The sequence below is a fragment of the Ochotona princeps genome, chromosome 6 (genome assembly GCF_030435755.1).
Source record: "Ochotona princeps isolate mOchPri1 chromosome 6, mOchPri1.hap1, whole genome shotgun sequence".
NCBI lineage: Eukaryota > Metazoa > Chordata > Mammalia > Lagomorpha > Ochotonidae > Ochotona > Ochotona princeps.
The window spans coordinates 16,473,485-16,487,582 of NC_080837.1; the positions used below are offsets into that span (position 1 = coordinate 16,473,485).

A 14,098-nucleotide genomic window follows, 5' to 3' on the forward strand; every position below is an offset into this window, starting at 1 on the left:
CAGCAACTTGATGATGCCCAAAGTATGTATTTTGACGCATACCCAGATAGACTGTGAACACATGACGCTGTTCAGGAACCCAGCCCTGGGGTTTGAAGGAGGGTGGGGGCTGGGCACATGTGCGCTGCATGGACACACTCAGCGTGTGCTTTTGGAACTCACAGTGCACACCAGACCTCCATGCCATTCTGCAGGACTTACCCATATGTCCACTTATCTGAGAGAATTTGTCTTCCATAGGAACTGGTGACGGATGCGTCCCACCTGCTGGGCATGCCCAACTGACTTCCTGAGTTGGCCATCTTTGTACCATTTCCTCTCTTGCTACTACTTTTTTCTTCTTTTAAAAAAAGATGCATTTATTTTTATTGGAAAGGCAGATTTATAGAGAGGAGAGACAGATCTTCCATCTGCTGGTTCACTCCCCAAGTGGCAGCAATGGCCAGAGCTGAGCTGATCCAAAGCCTGGATCTCCCATGCAGGTGCAGGGTCCCGAAGTTTTGAGCCATCCTTAACTGTATTCCCAGGCCACAAGCAGGGAGTGGATGGGAGGTAGAGCAGCTGGAATGCAAACCGACGCCCATACGGGATCCTGGCGCATTCTTGCTACTTTTCTTTATCACAACTTGCTCTAACACATATAAAAAAAAGCATTATCAATAAAACAGAAATATTAAACATCCTAAATAAAACCAGTGACACCGAAAATAGAAAGGAGTTGAAGATAAACCTGCCACCACTGGAGTAAAACAAATGAGTGTCCAGCAGAGCCCCTTGAAGTCCTTGTGTGGCCATCATTTGCTCACAGTCCAAGAACACAAGAAGAAGTGGACCTCAGTAGCCCAGGTTCCTTGGTGCTGTCTTCTGCTCTGCTCGCTCCCATGTCCGCCGTGGACGTTCAACCTCCCGTAATCCCGGCCTCCCACGGGCGGAGCTCACAGCGGCTGGGGCGGGGGCTCCGTGGCTCTTGGGAAATTCAGAGCAGCTGTGCCGCTCCTTCTGTGTCCTTGAATCCAAGGGGTCTTTGGATTCTTTGGATAAAGAATAATCCCATCCTTTGGAGTAGGCTTGCCTCCCATACCTAGTACATTCCTCCAGTTTGTTGCATGAATTTTTTCTTCATTGATCAGTCATGCCAACACTAACAAAAAGGACAGAAAGTTACCCACCGGCTGAGCCCAGCTGTGGCCATCTGCAGTGTTCCCTGGAAATTTCGTAAACATTTCCCTAGAGCCTGTTCCCTTCCCAAGCGTGGAGCTTGCAGGTCATCTACTGGTCAAGTCCACTATCTAATGAGGAGACGCTCAGCATTGTTGAAACGGGCAGGAGGGGAACTCGACCCACTTCTCAGATGAGAAAGTGGTGGCTCGGAGATGCGGTGCCACCTGCCAAAGCCACACATGTTGGAACCAGTTCTCTCTACCACACCACAGCAGCTTGTCTTGTTGGAGCCTAGAGTTACAAAACAAAGTGAATGGGAACACATGCCTTAAAACATTTGAATTTAAAATTTTTTTTAGATTTCCAAACTAATACATATTCATTGTAAAAACACAGATCTTCACAAGCACAACACAGAAGTCTCCAGTCATCCCACTCCCATGAAAGAAAGAAAGCGGCTCTCCAACCTGCCATCCTTGACTTTCCCTGGGCACATCCTAGCCTGCCAATTATCTATTTTCCAAAAATAGAATTGCCTCATGGACACTGTTCGATGATGTCTTCTTGCCCCACTAACCTCATATTTGGGCATCTAAAAATGCAATGTAACATTTTGTTTTTAATGCAGAGAAGACTTCTTACTGTTATTTCTTGTCATCTACTTGAAAGGCAAAATGACACAGAGAGAGAGAGAGTAAGAGAAATCTTCCATCTGCTGGTTGATTCCCCAAATGCCTACCACAGCCTGTGCTGGGCCAGGCCGGAGCCAGGAGCCAGAAATTCCACCCAGGTTTTCCTTGAGCTGTCCACCTACCCGTTGCCTCCCAGCATCCACTTGAGCAGGATGTTGGACTAAAAGCAGAACCAGGACTCGAACCAGGTCGCCCACACGGTTGCAGGGTCCCAAGACTTTGGTCATCCTCCACTGCTTTTTGAGACCACAAGCAGGGAGCTGGATAGGAAGTGAAACAGCTGATACATGACCTGGTGCCCGTATGGGCTCCCGGCACATGCAAGGCAAGGATTTTATTGTACCGTGCCCAACAAAATGTAATTTTTTTTAAAAATTATTTTATTTGGGCCCTTGGAGTCCTTGGGTCCTTGAAACATGATTTCCCTGGAAATACCAGGGACCTGTGGAGTCAGGAAGTGAGGGCAGCTCCTGGCCATGTTGTGAGCGCAGCTAGACGGAGACAGGATGGCAAGAATGTGGAGCCAGAACATGATGGAGAGTCCTGGAGGAAGGGACATCCCAGCCATTCCATGGCAGCAAGTGGGACCCGACTTCAAGATTCTTCCTCCAGGGGCCCGGCAGCGTGGCCTAGCGGCTAAAGTCCTCGCCTTGAACGCACCGGGATCCCCTATGGGCACAGGTTCTAATCCCGGCAGCTCCACTTCCCATCCAGCTCCCTGCTTGTGGCCTGGGAAGGCAGTAGAGGATGGCCCAAAGCCTTGGGACCCTGCACCCGCGTGGGAGACCTGGAAGAGGTTCCAGGTTCCTGGCTTCGGATTGGCGCGCACCGGCCGTTGCGGCTCACTTGGGGAGTGAATCATCGGACGGAAGATCTTCCTCTCTGTCTTTCCTCCTCTCTATATATCCAGTTTTCCAGTAATAATAATAATAAAAATCTTTAAAAAAAAATTCTTCCTCCAGGCACTCTTGCCTCCCTATGCCTTCACCCTTGATCCCCCTAACCAACCTCAGCACTCTTGTGGGGCCTGAGAGAGGCTGGGCAGAGGCACATTTGTCTAGGGGCGAGGAAAAAACTGATGCCACTTTATGTCTCTCTCTGAGGTTTTTGTTTGTTTGTTTGTTTGTTCAGTTTTATTTATTTTGATTGAAAAGGCAGATTTACAGAAAGAAAGAGAAACAGAAAGATCTTCACTCCCCAAATGACATCAATGACCAGAGCCGAGCTGATCCGAAGCTAGGAGCTAGAAACTTCTTCTGGGTCTCCCATGTGGGCAGGGGCCCAAGGACTTGGGCCATCCTTCGCTGTTTTCCCAGACCACAAGCAGAGAGCTTAATGGGAACTGGAGCAGCTGGAACACGAACCGGTGCCTATATGGGATGCTGGCACTTAGACATGAAGGACTAGCCAGTTAAACCAACATGCCAGCCCCCTCTCTGAATGTTTATGTGTTCGAGTCTCCAGGTCCTTGGGTTCCTCCTCCCCCATGTTTTTGTTTTCAGTCCCTGCTCCCCAAACAGCTAAAGGTTCTTGCCCCATTGCTCCCTCTGCGCCTGCCACAGTCTGCGGCACAGGAGCCAGCCCCATTGGCTCTGCTGAGAGAGGCACTCTGCCCTTGGTACTGGCCCAGCAGGGATCACCACCTGCTTGCTCCTCACTGCACCCACCCCATGGAGACTGCCCTGAATCATGCTAAAGGCCTGAGTAACAGGGTGGACCCCACTGGCCTTGCATCAGTGTTGGCAGACACTGCCACGGGCAGGCTAGGGCAGGGGAGGGGAAACATGGTGTTTGGCACCAGAAGTTCAAGTTTTAACTCCACTCTAGCTATGAGAATCTCAGAAAACACCCTCCTTCTTCTAAGGCCTGTTTTTACATTTTTCTTTAAGACTTATCTATTTATTGGGGTCCGGCACAATAGCGTAGCAGTTAAGGTCCTCGCCTTGAACGCTCCAGGATCCCATATGGATGCTGGTTCTAATCCCAGCGGCCCCACTTCCCATCCAGCTCCCTGCTTGTGGCCTAGGAATGCAGTCGAGGATGGCCCAAAGCTTTGGGACCCTGCACCCGCGTGGGAAACCTGGAAAAGGCTCCTGGTTTCGGATTGGCTCAGCTCCAGCCATTGTGGCCTCTTGGGGGAGTGAATCATCAGACAGAAGATCTTCCTGTCTCTCCTCACTGTATATCTAACTTTCCAATAAAAAATAAATAAATCTGTAAAAAAAAAAAAAAAAAGGTTTATCTATTTATTTGAAAAGCATTTGGGCCTGGCACGGTAGCCTCGTGGCTAAAGTCCTTAACTTGCATGCACCGGTTTCCCATATGGGCGCCACTTCTAATCCTGGCTGTCCCACTTCCCATCCAGCTCCCTGCTTGTGGCCTGGAAAAGCAGTTGAGGACGCCCCAAAGTCTTGGGACCCTGCACCCACATGGGAGACATGGAAGAGGCTCCTGGCTCCTGGCTTCGGATTGGCTCAGCTCTGGCCATTGCAGTCACTTGGGGAGTGAATCATCGGATGGAAGATCTTTCTCTGTCTCTCCTTCTCTATATATATCTGATTTTCCAATAAAAATAAAATAAATCTTTTAAAAAGAGAGAAAGAGGAAGAAAAATCTGCCAGTTCACTCCCTAAATGCCTGTAGCTGACAGGGCTGGCTCAGGCTAAAACCAGGAGCCTAGAACTCCCTCGGGGTCTCCCACACGGGTGTCAGGGGCTGAGCCCTTGAGTCGTCAGCCACTGCCTTCTCAGGCACATTAGCAGGGAGCTAGATCAGAAATGGAGCAGCTGAGACTTGAATCGGTGCTCCATGAGACACCAATGCTGCAGGTGGCTGGTTAACGAGCTGCACCACAATGGCAGCCCCAAGCCTCGATTTTGCCACCAAATGGAAGTTGTGTTCCTTTTGGACTTATTTTCCAGTCAAATATGTTGATGTGTACCAAAGAGAGATTCCCCCTCTCCCAGGGAAGGAGGAAGTAACAGTCAGGAAGTAGAAATATTTAGACTGGTGGCCAGTTCCGTTGCATAGCAGGCTAAACCTCCTCCAGTGGCACGGGCAACCCGCATTGGTGCCAGTCTGAGTCCCAGCTGCTCTACTTCCAACCCAGTTCCCTGCTAATGGCCTGGGAAACAGTGGATGTCCCAAGTCCTTGGACCCCTATACCCACACGGGAGACCCAGAAGAAGCTCCTGCCTTCTGGTTTCAGATCAGCTCAAGCTCTAGCCATTGCAGCCATGCGGGGAGTGGGCCAGCAGATGAAAGACCTCTCTCTTTGTAACTCTCCCTTTCCAATAAAAATAAATAAATCTTTAAGCAGGTAGACTGTACAGAAGCCTCCCCTCACCATCTCCCAACCACAGGGACATTCAGTGCACTGACAAGGTCACAGGCAGACGTGACCCCATTTATTATTCATGATCACTCCCTACTGGCACACATAGGACAGCCACCTGGGTACCCACCCCGATCCACCAGTCCCCACCTAGATGGACAAATGGAGTGTTTCCGGTCTTCTTGCTAACACCCATCAGGCAGGCCTGAGTGAATATCCTGTGACATTTCTGTAGGGTCAAGTTCCAGAGTGGGCAATTGCTGGGTCAAAAGTGCTGCACAACTTTGGTGTTAGGATGTCTCCAGCCCCCACTGCACGACCACCAGCAAGGCAGCTGTCCTGTCCCCCACCACGCCCCCCGTCCCTTCTCTTCCTTTCTAACCTTTCTCACGTTTACTGACCTCACAGGTGGAGAAGGCCTCTGGCCTACCAGGAGCCCCCGCTGCAGCGGCCCCCTGTGTGCCCACCTCACGGCTGCCCTCTCCCTCACAGGCTCATCACTCTGCCCAATGGAGTCCTCCAGATCCTGGATGTGCAGGACAGCGATGCCGGCTCCTACCGCTGTGTGGCCACAAACATGGCCCGCCAACGCGTCAGCCAGGAGGCCCTGCTCAGTGTGGTCCCCAGAGGTAAAGGATAGGGATGGGAATCCTGGGGGGTTGGGGAGGGATGCTGGTTCTGGAGTCAGCCACCTAGGAGCCAGCAGGTGCCTCAAGAGGTCCAGGCTCTTCTCTCACCTAGGTGACAGGTGCATCGGTCCCCTGGGGCAGGAGAAGTGGGGGATAGAAGCAGGACTGGCTGCCAGGGTTCCCACTATCAGGGCAATACCCAGCCCCTTGCAGGGTCTCTGCGTGCCTGAAGCTTGGAGAGGAACAGGGAAGGGAGACATCTGAGATGCTGTCCCGTGTCCCCTCCTGGGAAGCCCTGTCCCTCCTGCCCCACAGTATGCCCCTAGGGCTCCAGCGCTGAGGTATCGCACCCCTACCCCATGCCTTGACTGCCATCCTTCCCTCCTCCTTTGAAAAGCCCCTCCCCCCATGTGGCAGAAGGGGCAAGGGCACAGGCTCTGGGTCAGAAAGACCTGGTTTGAATCCTGCCTTCTCTGCTCACCATCTGTGTGACCCTGGGCGCCTTCTCAAATTCCCAGCTAAGAAAGGGCATCAGAACAGCCACACTCAGAGGGGAACACGGCCACCCACAGGGGCTCTGCTGATTCGCTCCTGGCTTGTCCCTCCTCTGCCTGGCCTCCCTCCCACCTCCTGTCCCCTCACCCCCCAACTCCCACTCCTGGATTAGGAACCACTCTCCAGGGCTGAACTGGTGGTGGAAAGAGGTGACCAGCTCTCCAGCTACTGTGTGCTCCCACCTGCACCTGGGGGTCTCTGCTGCCACCTGCTGGTCGAACCAAGTATTCGCTGTTCTATTCAGCAGGCCAGCAACCCCCCCAGCCCCTGGCAGGGAGTCAGGACTTGGGGAGGTGCCAAGCCCACAGCAACTGGAGCCTATCCCCTCATCACCTTTTGCACATGCGAGCCTGTGGCCCTTTGGGAGTGGGATTTGCCTAAGGCCACACAGTCACAACAGTGCTTCAATTGGAAACTCTTTTCCCCAAGTCAGACACTCCACCTGTGATGCCTGCCATTCTCTGTTTAGAGTTAGAGGACTTGGGAGGGATGAATGGGGCTGCTGTGGCCTGCCCAGGGACTGCTCTTGTGCCAGGTCAGAGGCCAGGCTATTCTGGCTCCAAGACAAAGGGCTCTGATTCCCAGCTGGCTCTGCTGGACCTGGTGGCTGCTTTCTGCAACCATCAGATGGAACCCTGGTTGCTTCTGGGCCGCACCTACCCCACCAGGTCACTGAACATCTGGCCTGGCCTCTCGCTGTAGGGTCCCTGGTGTCTGCTAGGGAACAGGATGTGGTCATTGTGGCGGCCCCCGAGAACACCACCGTGGTATCTGGCCAGAGCGTAGTGATGGAATGCGTAGCCTCGGCTGACCCAACCCCTTTTGTGTCTTGGGTCCGACAAGGTAAGCGGGGAGGGAGGGACAAGCTTATCTTGGGGGGATCTGAGGGCGGGGGAAGAGAGGATGTGGCATCTCACATACCTGCAAGCCAGGGAGTGGCATGAGTGACCACTCAGTGGTCCCCAACCTTCGTATGCCGGCTGTGCCCGCCCCCACAACCAGCGTGTCTGGTATGGCTGCTCAGCATGGGCATGGCAATAGCACAGACAGATGAGAGAAGCAGGGACCTGCCCCTCTGAACTTACAGTGTGAGGAAGGAAGACAGGACACACGGTGTGGAGGAGTTCCACAGTATCAGGGCAGCGGGTGAGAAGTGCTAAGGGGGCAGAATTACTGGAGCTGCCTCGGGGCCGGAGCTGTGGCTGTGACAGGTGGCACTTTGCAGCCTTCCAAGCAGATGTCCTGTCCTAACCGTCAGGGGCCCTTTGAGGAGAGGCAGAGCCACAGGACTCCTCTTCCCAAGGGAAAGATTACAAAACTGGGGGTTTGGGGAGTGGACAGCCGAGACCCAAGCTTTAGAAGCCATGCTACCCCCAATGTGCTCTTTGCTGGCAAGCGAAGGCTTCTCCAGTTGCCCTTGGTTGCTAAGCAACCTGTCCCAGGCTGCTAGCAGAAGTGAGGCTACAAGCTGGTGTTCCTTACATGAATGCATCCTGTCAGCTCTGTATTGCTTCCTCTCTATAAGTTTACATATCTTTCTCTTTAAAAAAATTCTTGTTTTATTTGCAAGGCAGAGGTTGAGAGAGAACAGAGAGAGATCTTCCATGTGCTGTTCCACTCCCCAAATGGCAGAAGCCAGGAGCCACAGGTTTCTTCTGTGTCTTCCCCGTGGGTGCAGGGACCCAAGAACTTGAGCCATCCTCCACTTTCCCAGACCACCATTCAGGTCAGCGGAGGGTCTTTGGCATAGCAGCCGAGACACTGCATGGGGCTCCTGCAGCCCAGATCAGAGTGCGGGGCTTCCAATTCCAGCTTCTTGCTGAACTAACCAGGGAAGGTGGTGGAAGATGTCCCAAGGGCTTGTGTGTCTGCCACCTATGTGGGAAACCAGACTGCAGTACCTGGCTCCTGGCTTCAATCTTGCTGACTTGGCTGTTGGAGTCATGTAGGGGTAAACCAGCAGATGACTTCTGTCTCTCTTTCTCTCTGCCACTTTGACTTTCTGGGTTTTTTTTAAAGATTTATTTATTTTTATTGGAAAGTCAGATATACATAGAGGAGGAGAGACAGAGAGAAAGATCCTCCATCTGATGATTTACTCCCCAAGTGAGCCGCAACGGCCGGTGCTGAGCCGATTCGAAGCCAAGAGCCAGGAGCCCCCTCGGGATCTCCCACACAGGTGCAGGGTCCCAAGGCCTTGGGCCATCCTTGACTGCCTTCCCAGGCCACAAGCAGGGAGCTGGACAGAAAGTGGGGCCACCAGGATTAGAACCAGTGCCCACATGGGATCCCAGCGTGTTCAAGGTGAGGACTTCAGCCACTAGGCCACCGCACCAGGCCCCACTTTGACTTTCAAATAGTCTTTAAAAATACTTTTAAAAATGTTACTGTAGGGCCCAGCACAGCAGCCTAGTGGCTAAAGTCCTCACCTTGCATGCGCAGGGATCCCATATGGGTGCCAGTTAAGCTTCTGTCTCCTGGCTTCGGAGCAACTCAGCCCTGGCCATGGCAGCCACTTGGGCAGTGAATTAGGGGATGGAAGATCTTCCTCTCTGTCACTCCTCTGCTCTGTATATCTGACTTTCCAATAAAAATAAACAAATATTTTTTAAAATATTATTATAGTGTATTTTTTCCTACAGATGTTTATATACATGTTAAAATTTTCCCTAAAATTAGGAAAATGTTTTCAAGATGTGCATTCATTTAGTAATATATCATAAGCATTTCCACACCTCAAAACTTTTCCCCAAACTGTTTTTAATGTCCATGTAATAGAAGGTCTTCCATCTGCTGGTTTACTCCCCAAATGGCTGCAACGGCCAGAGCTGAGCTGATCTGAAGCTGGAAGTCAGGAGCTTCTTCCATGGACTTGGATCATTCTCTACTGCTTTCCCAGGTCATAGGCAGGGAGCTGAATAGGAAGTGGAGCAGCCAGGACTTGAACCGGCACCCATGTGGCATGCTGGTGGTTGCAGGTGGAGGACTAGCTTACTGCACCACGGAACTAGTCCCTCAACATTCAATTTCAAAGAGATGCATTCATTGATTCATTTAAAAGGCAGAGATAGAAGATGAGATTTAGAAAGCAAGAAATAACCCCTATTCACTGAATCACTCTCCAGATATCTGCAAAAGCCAGGGTTAGGCCAGGCAGAAGCCAGGAGCCAGGGGCTCCATCTGGGTCTCCCACATGGGTGGCAGGGACTCAAGCCCTTGTGCCATCAGCAAGGAGGAGGGACTGTCTGGTGTGGGCTGTCACCATCCCAAGCAGACTTAGCCTGCTGTGTGTGCCGCAGCACCTGTACCCACATCCGTGTTGCTAGGATGCGTGTCTTTGGTTCCATGTAGGTGATCACTCCCTGCTTCTCGGCCATCTGCATTTATTCCTGTGGTTAGGCCAGAGCTTGTCCGCGGCGCCCCTCTCCCTTGGAGCTCTCTGCACCTCAGCTCTGTCATGGCGCTGCGGGAGTGAGGAGTCCCTTCGGTCTAAACCTCCCACCACCTCATCTGAGGCTGGAGGGCTCGCCCCAGGACATCCTGTGATTGCAGGAGAGTTGGTTGGGGGGCTTGTTGGACTCCCCTTCCCGGGTATGGAGGGTTCCGGTTCCTGAGGGCTGGAGAGAAGACGGAGGCAGCTCCCAGCGCCTCCCTGCAGCTCGCCTAGCCCTTCTCCCTACCCCACCGCTCCGCAGACGGGAAGCCCATCTCCACGGACGTCATCGTCCTAGGCCGCACCAACCTGCTCATCGCCAGCGCGCAGCCCCGACATTCGGGCGTGTACGTGTGCCGCGCCAACAAGCCCCGCACGCGCGACTTTGCCACGGCCGCCGCCGAGCTCCGCGTGCTGGGTGAGTCGGGGCGGCTAGGGGTGGGGGCAGAAGGGAACGCGGGCGGGAGGCAGAGGAACCCCGGGGTCTGATCCTGGAGGTCGGGAGGGTCGAGGGAAAGTCAGGGCTGATGGGGAAGAGCCCTTCGTGGACGGGATGGAGTGAAAGGCAGGAGGCTGACGAGGGCCAGGTTGGAGCACCCGGAGGCGACGGTGGAGGGTGGGATCGGGTGGCACCTTGGGAGCCAGCGGTGGAAAGAAAAGCGGCAAGTGCCGCAGATGCCAGGGCGGCAGGTATTTAGGGGGAAGGGGAGGAGACCTGGGACAGTTTGGAGACAGGAAGAGCTCCAGAGGCCATGGGATCGAGAAGGCACGGAGCTGTATCGAAGCAGTAGGGGCTGGGAGAGTCCCACGTGGCCACAGGAGGGAGTGGGGCTGTCGGGGTACCCGGGGGCGGGGGAGTCCGAGCCCCTGACGCCCGTGCTCAGCGTCGCCCGCTCCTCCTGCAGCGGCCCCGGCCATCTCGCAGGCACCCGAGGCGCTGTCGCGGACGCGGGCCAGCACCGCGCGTTTCGTGTGCCGCGCGTCCGGGGAGCCGCGGCCCGCGCTGCGCTGGCTGCACGACGGAGCGCCACTGCGGCCCAACGGGCGCGTTAAGGTGCAGGGAGGCGGCGGCAGCCTGGTCATCACGCAGATCGGCCTGCAGGACGCCGGCTACTACCAGTGCGTGGCCGAGAATGGCGCGGGGACTGCGTGCGCCGCCGCCCCGCTGGCAGTAGTGGTCCGCGAGGGCCTGCCCAGCGCCCCCACGCGTGTCACCGCCACGCCGCTGAGCAGCTCGGCTGTGCTGGTGGCCTGGGAGCGGCCGGAGCTGCATAGTGAACAGATCATCGGGTTTTCCCTGCACTACCAGAAGGCTCGAGGTACCTCTGTGACCCCAGGCGGTCAGGGGAGGTGGGGGGTGCCTGGGGTGTCTTGATGGTACCACGGGGCTATGGACTGGATGGGTTGTACACCTCTTTTCAGCCTGGTACCGGAGGGGTCAGGTGTATGTGAGGTTCTACACCCCTTTGTGTTCGTGGGATCATCTCTCATCTTTTCTAACCAACCACAACAGAAGTCATCTCAGTTAGACACCCAGAAGAACTTCCCCAGAAGCGAAGGGACTCTACAACTGGGACAACAAGAAGGGGCCCTAGACAGACAACAGCTGGTGGGGGCCTGGGGTGACCGTGTGACTGTCCCCCTTTGTCTCCTTTGCCAACCCCCAGGCATGGACAATGTGGAATACCAGTTTGCAGTGAACAATGACACCACTGAGCTCCAGGTTCGAGACCTGGAGCCCAACACGGATTATGAGTTCTACGTGGTGGCCTACTCCCAGCTAGGGGCCAGCCGCACATCCACCCCAGCACTGGTCCACACCCTGGATGACGGTAGGGGTCTCCGGACCTGACAGCTTGGGCCCAGTGCGTCCCCTGGGGCTGGGCACTTGTCCTCTCTCATTGATGTATTCCAAGTCACCTCTCCTTACCTTGTAACTTCCTTTGCACCCTGGGAGGGAGTGGGCATGGCTGCTCCTCCCAAGTTTCCAATTAGGAAACTGAGGTCCAGAAGAGGAGAGGGACATGGCCTGGCCATCATCTCAGCTGGGTTTCCAGCTCGGGTGCTGCGTTCCCTCTATTGTTCAGTTGCCCTGACCCCCGTGTGTTACACAGGGCCCACTCGTTCTGGAAGGTTCTACCTCCAAACCCTTAGCAGCTTCCGAGTGGAAAGGACACAGCCTCCTGCTGCAACCTGGGGCTCCCCTGAGAGGCCCACTTTGGGCTTGGGCCTCCTTGCCGTGTGACCCAGGCCCTTGGCCCCCCAACCCATTTCCCCTGCCCATGCCAGTGGTGCCAACTCAGCCAACGGAAGTGCTTCTGTTTCAGTCCCCAGCATGGCGCCCCAGCTCTCCCTATCCAGTCCCAACCCCTCAGACATCAGAGTGGCATGGCTGCCCCTGCCCCCCAGCCTGAGCAACGGGCAGGTGGTGAAGTACAAGATTGAGTATGGTCTGGGGAAGGAAGGTGAGCATGGGGGCGGGGGGGCGGCTGGGGGTCAATGGGAAGGGTTGGTTTTAGGTAATGAGGAGAGCAAGGTGTGATGGGGAGGGGGACGGTGGAAGAGTGTGGACTGGGGGATTGGCTGCAGGGGTGAAGAACGTAGGTAGAGGGGGACTTGGGTCTGTGGTGTGTGCTCCTGAGCGCTGACCTCCAGGCTCATCCTTGGCATCCCTTCAGCCTAAAAGGTAGGCGAAGGATGGGGAAACTGAGGCACAGGGACACCTGTGTTATGGCAGGTGTAAGTGATCTATGGGTGGGGCTGGGAAAGGGATACATAGGAGGCAGGTTAGTGGGGGCCAAGGTGAGGATGAGGAAGGAAGAGTGAGGAAGCAACCATGGGGCGCAGTCATTGGGCTCTAGGTACCAAGTTACACCTGCTAGCCTTCCAAGTCAATCCCTTAGGCCTGCACCCTGGTGTGGGGGTCAAGGGTGAGGAGAACATATCCCTCTCTGCCCCGTGCCCCTGGCACAGCCCCAGGCTGAGCACAAGTGTGGTTGAGGACCCCAGAGTCAACTCCAGGGTCAGTGCTGAGGCCTCTGACTCTGGTGGACACTGCGGAGCCAACAGCAGAGGAGCAAGAGACAATACAGGGGAGCCCAGGGTGGCCACCCACAGCCCAGCCCTCCCTGTGCCCGCAGATCAGATCTCCTCCACCGAGGTGCCGGGGAATGAAACCGAGCTGACGCTACACTCGCTTCTGCCCAACAAGGGCTACCGAGTGCGGATCTCAGCAAGTACAGGGGCCGGCTATGGGGCCCCGTCTCAGTGGGTGCAGCACAGAACTCCCAGCGTGCACAATCAGAGCCATGGTATGGCTGCTGGGACAGGGCAGTGCGGATGATGGTGTGGGGTGGAGCCGAGGAACCCAGGTGGCCCCTCTGTCTGCTATGTGATCCCACGTGCACATGCAGGGGCCACAGCCCGGAGGCATCACTGGCTGTTGTAGGGGGCAGGAGAGTGACTTGTGCTTCAGAAATAAACTGTTTCTTTTTTACACAAGAGGTACACACGAATGAGTGATTAAATGCAGGCACAACCTGGGATGGGTGCCATCCATATGGGCATTGGATGATTTTTTTGTAAATCTCAGTTTTCTAATCTGTAAAATGGGGGTAGTAGTATTTTGGGCTGTTTTGTAGGGTTAGGAGGACAAAGTTCTAACGCAGAGGCATCGAGTGGTGTCTAACGTGTAACAGACTGCTGTGTCTTGGGCTCCTAGTGGGCTCTCGTGGTCCCCCTCCTCCTCCCTCACCTGGGTGACCCCTCATCTACATCATTCCTTTGGGGGACCTGCAGTGATGCCTCCTGTGCCTCCAGAGGTGCCCCACCTGGTCGTCAGTGCCTAGGAGCCATCCCAGCATGAGCCCAGGGCCCCCCAACCCAAGGTGACAGCCATGTGGGGCAGTCCTGGGAGAAGGCTCTCACTGAACCCATCTTCCTGTCTCCTTCCCCCACCACCCGCCCACCTCACCTATCCCTCTGCCCCCAGTCCCTTTTGCCCCTGCAGAGCTGAAGGTGCGGGCCAGGATGGAGTCCCTGGTGATCTCCTGGCAGCCACCCCCACACCCTGCCCAGATCTCTGGCTACAAACTCTACTGGCGGGAGGTGGGGGCCGACGAGGAAGAGGAGGAGGAAGCCAATGGTGACCGCCCCCCAGGGGGCCGTGGGGACCAGGTGTGGGACGTGGGACCTGTACGCCTCAAGAAGAAAGTGAAGCAGTATGAGCTGACCCAGCTGGGTGAGGAGCGCTGGGCAGGGGTGGAGGGACAGGCTGGGTGCGTGTGGTCCTAGG

General features: G+C 55.1%; 1 protein-coding gene across 1 annotated transcript in view; it reads left to right on the plus strand.

Moving 5' to 3' along the window:
- The window catches only part of IGDCC4 (immunoglobulin superfamily DCC subclass member 4), a gene marked incomplete at its 5' end in the record, with an annotated part of 34,130 nt that overhangs the window by 14,513 nt on the left and 5,519 nt on the right, over positions 1–14,098 (plus strand). Inside the window, 8 exons of the mRNA XM_058665278.1 lie at positions 5,680–5,816; positions 7,074–7,214; positions 10,067–10,222; positions 10,710–11,123; positions 11,472–11,636; positions 12,132–12,269; positions 12,945–13,115; positions 13,796–14,044. Coding sequence (XP_058521261.1) covers positions 5,680–5,816; positions 7,074–7,214; positions 10,067–10,222; positions 10,710–11,123; positions 11,472–11,636; positions 12,132–12,269; positions 12,945–13,115; positions 13,796–14,044 — 1,571 coding nt within the window. The remainder of the gene's footprint in view (positions 1–5,679; positions 5,817–7,073; positions 7,215–10,066; positions 10,223–10,709; positions 11,124–11,471; positions 11,637–12,131; positions 12,270–12,944; positions 13,116–13,795; positions 14,045–14,098) is intronic.